At 44.9% G+C, this 8,433-nt stretch overlaps 1 protein-coding gene across 1 annotated transcript; it reads left to right on the top strand.

Annotated features, from left to right (window-relative positions):
- The first annotated feature begins 427 nt into the window (after positions 1 to 427).
- On the top strand, positions 428 to 8,065 carry LOC102919359 (acylcarnitine hydrolase-like). Its single transcript, XM_076572009.1, has 12 exons — positions 428 to 565; positions 1,181 to 1,391; positions 2,504 to 2,645; positions 3,297 to 3,430; positions 3,511 to 3,769; positions 5,081 to 5,179; positions 5,420 to 5,560; positions 5,671 to 5,751; positions 5,974 to 6,118; positions 6,478 to 6,615; positions 6,995 to 7,067; positions 7,509 to 8,065. Exons 1-12 carry the CDS (start codon positions 493 to 495, stop codon positions 7,693 to 7,695), a joined length of 1,683 nt encoding a protein of 560 aa, XP_076428124.1. The 5' UTR covers positions 428 to 492; the 3' UTR covers positions 7,696 to 8,065.
- The last annotated feature ends 368 nt before the right edge of the window (positions 8,066 to 8,433 follow it).

The following is an 8,433-nucleotide window of genomic DNA, read 5'->3' as shown; positions in this document are numbered from 1 at the left end:
AGACCCTAAGTTAATTGTAGGGACTAGGAAGTCTGGAAGCAGGCTCAGTAAATTGAGTCCTCAAAGCACAGAGGAGTCTTGAGGATGAAGGTCACAGTCAGAGCTCCTGCATTTTCCTGTCTCTCCTTTGACATCTGGAGTGAGTACTTACTCACCGAAGCCCTCTGGCATCTCATGTTCCAACTCTTTTTCAAGGAATGAGGACTGGGTTCCTAGTATCCCAGAAGAGCCTTAGAATCCATGGTGCCTTTCCAGGAGCTCAAAGAGAGAACAGAAATAGCAGAGGTGACTTGCCCTGCCTCCTGGCCATTGTCTGTTGTCATTCTGACTAACCAGTTTTCCTACAATGAGGACTTTGCTCCACCACACTAAGTTCCCACCTACATCCTTTGGACTTAAACCTGCCTAGACAAGGCCCACAGATTGTGCTTCCTGTTTTTGTAACCGTGGACGTCCTATGTAGAAGCACAGACTCAGATCTGAAAGCTGATCATGCCACTGAATCAGCTTCATAGCTGGCTGAATGCTGTGGTCTTTGGCCTGCTTCTCCTCCTCCATGTGCAGGGTAAGGCTCACTAAGCTGGCAATGGGGAATGACTAGAGTCAGAGAGGCCAAATTCTGCAGAGTCAGAGGCTGGGCTTGTGGGAGAAAAGGTGGGGGATGGGTAGGTGATGGAAATGATAGATAAATGTGTGGGAAACATGTGCCTCCCAATCTTCTAATTAAAGACCACTGATTTTGTGGGTCCACACAGATCATCAGAAATGTCTAAGATCACTCCAGACTGAGGAGAAAGTTCAGTATAAAGAGCACTGGAGAGTGCTAGTCAATTCTAAGGAAAGTGATCAAAAGATGTTTTTTTCTCCTTAGTGTCTGGATGTGACTATAGCTAGTACTGACATTTGGATAAAAATGACAAAAATCATAAATTCATGTGGCCAAATGGCTTAGAGTGTGTGAGCTCTTTGGCCAGAGAAATGCTCTGACAACCTTCAAAAGGGGAGGAGGAAAGGTTCCAGGCCATGAGGGGTAGAGAAGCTCTCACACTCACACCCCAGAGCTGAAACATGAGGTCCTGGGTGCCCTTCCTATGTGCCATGGTAACAATGAGGTGGGAACTCTCACAGTCTGTGGCAGCTGATTGCACAAAACTAACCCTGATGGCATTTCTCCACTCAGGTCAAGACTCATCGGAGGCCAACCCCATCAGAAACACACACACAGGCCAGATTCGAGGCAGCCTTTTCTATGTGAAGGACACCAAAATTGGTGTCCACAGCTTCCTGGGAATTCCCTTTGCCAAGCCGCCTGTAGGACGACTGCGTTTTGCACCTCCTGAAGCCCCTGAACCATGGAGTGGTGTGAGAGATGGGACCTCACATCCAGCCATGTAAGTTCTGTACCCAAAGAATGTCTGGCCCTGGGGTGAAGAGTTGCTCTGAGTTCTGAACCATACTGAAGTCTTTCCTCCAGCTCACCTCGTAGCAGTTTTCTCCTAATGTGGGGGAGTACCCCATGCATTTTTTTCTGATGCATGTAGTAAAACTGAATAGAACAGCCTTGCCAATCTCCTTGGTCAGAGCTTGGAATTGGGAGTTAGATGCAGGTACTATAGACAGGAACAAAGATAAATTTTTTGACAGAATTGAATTGTGCCTGGTGTTCTCTGCCACTATGGGAGGGATCTCTAGGCATGTGTTATGTGACCTACTAAGCAGAAAGTGCCCCTGAATCTAGTAGAATACATTTCAGATACTGAGGAGTGCAGCAATATGGATACTTGCTAACCCCACTCACAGTCATTGTGACAACCTACAAGGCCAAGTGCCACTGACCAAGGAACAAGGTTATGTAACTAATTCCCTCTGGAGACAGTGTAGGAAAAAGAAGTTTCATGAGAGTGTATATTCATGGGACAAAAGATTTCTCACCACCCTTTGGGGCAGTACTGATTCCTTTAGTACCTGTGGGTACAACACTCCAATATTGCAATTTTAGTTTGTTGTCTTTGATGTAATAAAATACTGGCAAAAGGAACTTAGAGAAGAAAGGTATTATTATAGGCTCCAGATTACAATTCATCATGTGGGGGAATTCGCAGTGAAGGAAAATTACAGGAGCTGGTCACATCACATCTACAGCCTGGAACAGAGAGTAGAAAATGCTTTCATGCCTGCTAATGCTTAGTTCACTTTTTTGTTCTTATCCAATTAAGTGAATGTGACAACATACAGCCAGTCATTCCATAGAGATATCTGAAAGTATCTAAATCCCAAACCCAGAAAGAATAAAATCCAGGCCCTAGCCAATTGAAGGACTCTCTGGAATTCTGACTCCATTCAGCTTTTATGTAGCCTGTGGCCTTTACATTGGTTGGAAGGGACTTTAGAGAGGGAATATATGTTAACATGGCATCACAAGGAGAAGCAACTGAAGGTGACCGAGAAAAAAAGATCCAGACTCACATTTGGATTTGGAATATTTGTCTGCTATTTCAATCAGGTGTCTGCAAAGCCTTGAAATGATGAATGTGGAGGCCATGGAGGATATGAATATGACCGTGCCTCCCATCTCTATGTCTGAGGACTGCCTGCATCTCAACATCTACACTCCAGCTCATGCCCATGAGGGCTCTAACATGCCTGTGAGTGTCAAGTCATGGTCAGCTTGGGGACAGGGTATTTTTTTCATGATGATAACAAAAAGGGGGGAACAAAAGCTCCATTGCAGTATGGACTCTGTTGAAAAGCTTTGCCCTCTTTGGGTAAAAAATAGGCCTTCTCAGCCACACTATGCAGATGAAACCTGGGTAAGGGACACAAAGCACTGGAGCACTGAGTGATCAAAGACTCTAGCTATTTGAGAAAACCAGGACTCATTCTCCAACCTGAGCCCTGCAGAACTGCTTAGGTGCTCAAGGCTCCACATTGAGGTCACCCTTCCTTTAGATTATCTCGTGCCCATGATCGTTGATGATTCTTTCAATTTTTAATCTGGAGAGATATCCATGGAGACACCCCTCTTTGTTTCACTATGAAGAACCTGACTAATGATAACATTACTGTATACATAGAGTCATTAATTCAGACTGAGATATATGGTGGGGATGGGGGCTAGAAACAATCTGATGGGGCTACTAGAGGCCCTGAGCCATGACCAAAGCCTAAAGTGCTGAGTATTTCTACATATTTGTGTAGCTTCACAGAAGCATAGAAGTTGATTGATACTCTAGTAAGCAGTCCTGCAGAGCTTTGGTTAGCTAGGAGCTTCCTGGCATCTCTATTGACTTCTCCAGGTGATGGTGAGGATCCATGGTGGTGCTCTGGTTGGAGGAATGGCTTCCAGTACTGATGGATCCATATTAGCAGCCACTGAGGATGTGGTGTTGGTTCATATCCAATATCGCCTAGGTGTTCTGGGCTTTTTCAGGTGAGCCTAGGGCTGAGCTAAATAGAAGCAGCTGAGAAGAACCTAGACAGCCCTTTGATCCATGCCCATCTGCTTCACAGCACTGGAGACCAGCACGCCAGAGGCAACTGGGGCTACCTGGACCAAGTGGCTGCCCTACGCTGGGTCCAGCAGAATATTGCCCACTTTGGAGGCAACCCTGACCTTGTCACCATCTTTGGTGAGTCAGCAGGTGGCACAAGTGTGTCTTCACATGTGGTGTCTCCCATGTCCAAAGGACTCTTCCACAGAGCCATCATGGAGAGTGGAGTGGCCCTGCTGCCTGACCTTATCTCTGACACCCATGAGATGGTCTACACTGTAAGTGCCCTTAACCATCACAACCCTGAGTAGTTGGAAATTTTTCTGTGTCTTTCCTGGTCCTGCAGCTGCTTGATCCCAAGTAAACACATGGAGGCTTATATTACTTACAAACTGTATGGCCTATTGGTTAGCTTATATTAGCTAGCACTTTCAACTTAATTCAATGCATTCCTATTAATCTGTATGTTGTCATATGGCCATGGTATTACTGGTCTACTGGCATCTTGTTGCTCCTTAGGCCATGGGCCAGCATCTCTTCTGACTCCACCCTTCTTCCTTTCATCTTCAGTTTATTGTACCGCCTAAACTTATTCTGACTTGCCATTGGCCAAAGAGCTTTATTTATCAACCAATAAGAGCTACACATATTCACAGTGTACAGAAAGACATCCCCTAGCACCCTAGTCTGTCCCCTCAGCCTTCATGGTCTGGTACTCTGGTCTTCTGTTCAGTGGGGAAAACAATGATCATGGGAAACCATTTTTTCCAGTAATATTTGAGAAACTCAAGGGTTAGCCTCTACTTACCTCTACTTCATATTGGGTGACAGCAAACTGCTCCTAGCAGCTTCCATTACTGATGAAAATAAATAGGAGTGTGCTTTGGGAGGTGGCTCTGTAGATTTTTTTTTTTTTGGTTTTTTGAGACAGGGTTTCTCTGTGTAGCTTTGCACCTTTTCTGGATCTTGCTCTGTAGGCCAGTCTGGCCTCGAACTCACAAAGATCTGCCTGCCTCTGCATCCTGAGTGACGGGATTAAAGGTGTGCACCACCACTGCCCAGCTAAGCTCTGTGGATTTTTAAACATGATTGGAGTGCAAGTCTCAGGACCTACGTTCAAATGCCCAGAACCCACAGAAGGCTGGAGATAGTAGCATGTATCTGTAATTCCATTGTTCCTGTGGTCAGGTGGGAGGGAGAAACATGGGAATCCCTGGATGTTCACAAAGCATTTCAGCTAGCATAGAAGCAGTAATACAAGAAGACTACCTGTCTCAAATAAGGGGGTATCTGTGAAGAAAGGAGACTTTGTCCTCTAACATTCACATACAAACATTGGCACACTTAGTCCTTCTCTCATACATGAAACACAGAAAGATGAGTGGAGTAAACAGAACTAACCTAAGCAAAAAAAAAAAAAATCCAAATATGCAGGTTGAAAGAATTCTGCTTGCTTTGAGGAATACAACAAAATTAATAATTTATATTTATACCAAATCACACACAACACACACTATAGTATGGTAGTTAGGCCAATTGCATCAAGTTGGAGTCGAGAGAACACTTCTCCCCACTTTTTCCCTTTACAGACGGTGGCCAACCTGTCTGGATGTGAGGTCAAGGACTCAGAGACCCTAGTACACTGTCTGAGAGGCAAAAGTGAAGCAGAGATTCTGGTCATTAATGAGGTAGGTAGAACTGTGTGTCTTGGAAGATTTAGTCAGACTTTGTGTCCTTTAGTTCTGTGTACAATATGAACACCAAGATAGGCTAACTCAAGTGTAGGTACTCTTCCAGAGTGAGATGAGCACCCTTAGGCTAGTAAGACATGAGAAAATGGTTAAGAGATGAGAAAATGGTGGTGGTAACTCATTGGATCAGCATATGTATTTTATTGATCTTCAGCATTAATTTTTAATGCCCCTCAGGTCTTCAAGATCATCCCTGCTGTGGTGGATGGGGAGTTCCTACCCAGGCATCCCAAGGAGTTGTTGGCATCTGTGGATTTTCACCCGGTCCCCAGCATCATTGGTGTCAACAATGATGAGTATGGATGGATTGTCCCCATGGTGAGACTCAATTCCAATCCCCTTGGAGACTGGAGACTCATATGTTAAGTACTGGGAACTCAATACATCTCTAATCCAAGTCCATTAGATCCCACATTTCTACCTCCCAGATCTTGGGCTCTGCTCAGACAATAAAAGAAATAACCAGAGAGAACCTGCAGGATGTTTTGAAGAATACAGCAGCACAAATGGTGAGATACCTCTGGTCCAATCCAAATAGAGAGGTCTCTTATATCTCCTTCTCAGACAGCATCCCTATTAATGAAGGTCAGTATATATGTGTGATTCTGTGTGGGGTGACCTCAGACCATGAATTTTTTTGCCTGTGCCCTATCTCATCACATTCTCCTCATACCAAAGGCTGTTGCCTATGTAACCAACAACATGCCTAACCTCATTCTTCCTTGGTGTAGATGCTACCTCCTGAGTGTGGTGACCTGCTGATGGAAGAGTACATGGGGGACACTGAGGATCCACAAGCCCTCCAAATACAGTTCACAGAGATGATGGGAGACTTCATGTTTGTGATCCCTGCACTCCAAGTAGCACATTTTCAGCGTGAGTCCCTCTGTAACAAGGCTTCGGGGAACAGCTCAGAGATGTAGGTCACTGGTAAGCACTGTGGAGCAGTGTAAAATACAGGTCTCATGTCTAGATAAAGTGAGTGACATCTAGGTACAGAAGAAAAAATGAGTTGCTGGTAATCTATTGACTTGATATAACCATTCAGCTGTGAAGATCATGAGCACTGTTTTGCCATGGGCTTTTCCATAGTTACTGCTCCAGCTTGGAACTTCCTCTCCTCTTTAACATTTATGATTCAAGGTAACTTTATATCAAGGTACCTTGTCACCAAATACATATCAGAAAAACTCCAGGTGAGGGGCCACTAAGTCACTCGTCATCCCCACTTCCAGGTTCCCACAACCCTGTCTACTTCTATGAGTTCCAACATCAGTTCAGCTTCTTCAAGAGTCTCAGGCCACCCCACGTGAAGGCTGACCATGGTGATGAGGTTCCTTTTGTTTTTGGGTCCTTCGTCTTTGGCATGAAACGTGAGTCTTCCTTATTCTCCTTGACTTGACTGAGGTCTCAGATGATACCTCAGGGACTCCTGAGCTCTTAGTCTGTTTGAGGAAAACTAGGTTCTGGGAGATGATAGAATCAAATGCGTACCATATCATAGCCTAAAAAATTAGACCAAGATTAGAATCTGGACCTGTCCAGTCTAGCCTATGATGGAGATGACAACACAATGGGGCATGAATTCAATTAGAGGCATGCATGGATGTTGGGTATTGTATAGTGAAGAAGGGAGGTAACAAAGCTGATAGTTACAGTTCTGACAGCACCTGGGATTGTGAGTATAAGGCATGGTTTGGCAGTTGTGTGTGGTGTCATGGACTTCAATATTTATTTTTCTCATGACTCCAGTTGACCTCACTGAGGAAGAGGATCTATTGAACAGGAGGATGATGAAGTACTGGGCCAACTTTGCAAGATATGGGTGAGAACACACCTCTCTCTCAACCTTCCCTAATGGGTTATAGGTATATGTGAGTCCCTGTAGGTCTCCCTTTAGGGTAGTTGTTTCTTTAGCATTCATGGATCTTCCATCATATAATAATTTCTTCTCTACAGATAGCACATTTATATATACACTTTGTAGTTGTCAGTTACTGGTCATCTTTAGTGACCTTGCTCGTGAGTCATAGTGTACAGTTCTTTAGATTTTGCCTCTTAGATATAGACATAAAACAAGTCAAGTAGTCTTACCCCACATGAAGCAGAAACTAGTGGATGACACTTGTATCCCTATATCAGGATATTTATCCCATCAGCCCCATTAAACACCTGCCTAAGTATACCACTGTCATGACCCAAATCAGGGGTTTAGACATTGGATCAGAGTGACCTCACCCTTCCCCACTGGCTGGCATATCCATAGGAACCCCAACAGCGAGGGTCTGCCCTACTGGCCCATGTTTGAGCATGATGAGCAGTACCTGCAGCTGAACATCAAGCCTGCTGTGGGCCGAGCATTGAAGGCCAGAAGACTGCAGTTCTGGACCAAGATCCTGCCCCAGAAGATCCAGGAGCTAAAGAGATCTCAGAACATGCACAAAGAGCTCTAGTGCCCTGTGTGAGGAATGGTGTGTGGGCTTGGCTGCTGATGGATATTGGGCTGGAATCTCTGGCTGGGCCCCAATTCTCTCTCTCTAGTCCCTGCCCTCTCAGAGAACCACCAGAGGGGCTCAGTCCCAAATTCTCCACAGTGGCAGCTGCTTTTCTACCTGGAACTGCTAGCTGCTCAGAGCCCAGCCTACCATGATGGGCCCAGCTTGTGGAGCACAAGTCATCTCCCTGTCCCATGCCTGCAGAGTATTTGGGTCTCCTCCTCAGAGCAGCCATGTAATTCCTCTTGCCCCCTTCCCTGCCACGCCTCTGGGTGCTGGAAAGGTCACCCAGGAGTTCTATGACTAATAAACCTGGTCTTTTACTTTTAATCTGGTTTGATCTGCCTTTTGTGTCAGTAGAGAAACCAATTATCCAGGTATAAATACCTTTCAATGGGGTCAGCTTGAGGTTCCCAAAACATATTGAGGAATATGGGTTGATTCTAACATTCACATAACCTTGTATGTTGCACTTGTATGTTCTTCAACATTCATGGCAAATCCTCTTCATGTGACTCTTTATCCTACTGGGTCATTTTTGTAGTACCCCTTCAGTTAATGCTCCCATAACAACGTGGATTTTGTGAACCACCCAAAACCTGTTCATCTCCTTCCACACTCCACTGGTACTAAGCCCCTTCCATCCTTCTTCCCTTCATTTTTCTTTTTCACTGTCATATTCTTTAAGACCAAAAC

This window comes from Peromyscus maniculatus, chromosome 5, assembly GCF_049852395.1.
Source record: "Peromyscus maniculatus bairdii isolate BWxNUB_F1_BW_parent chromosome 5, HU_Pman_BW_mat_3.1, whole genome shotgun sequence".
Lineage (NCBI taxonomy): Eukaryota > Metazoa > Chordata > Mammalia > Rodentia > Cricetidae > Peromyscus > Peromyscus maniculatus.
The sequence above is the reverse complement of the archived record's forward strand: the minus strand, read 5'-3'. Positions and strand labels throughout refer to the sequence as shown.

Bases quoted from the DNA above. Each gene is read 5' to 3' on its own strand.
- LOC102919359 (XM_076572009.1), top strand. From the start codon at position 493: ATGCCACTGAATCAGCTTCATAGCTGGCTGAATGCTGTGGTCTTTGGC. The intron at 566-1,180 runs GTAAGGCTCACT...TTCTCCACTCAG, and splicing joins TCTCCTCCTCCATGTGCAGG to GTCAAGACTCATCGGAGGCC. The intron at 6,119-6,477 runs GTGAGTCCCTCT...CCCCACTTCCAG, and splicing joins CCAAGTAGCACATTTTCAGC to GTTCCCACAACCCTGTCTAC.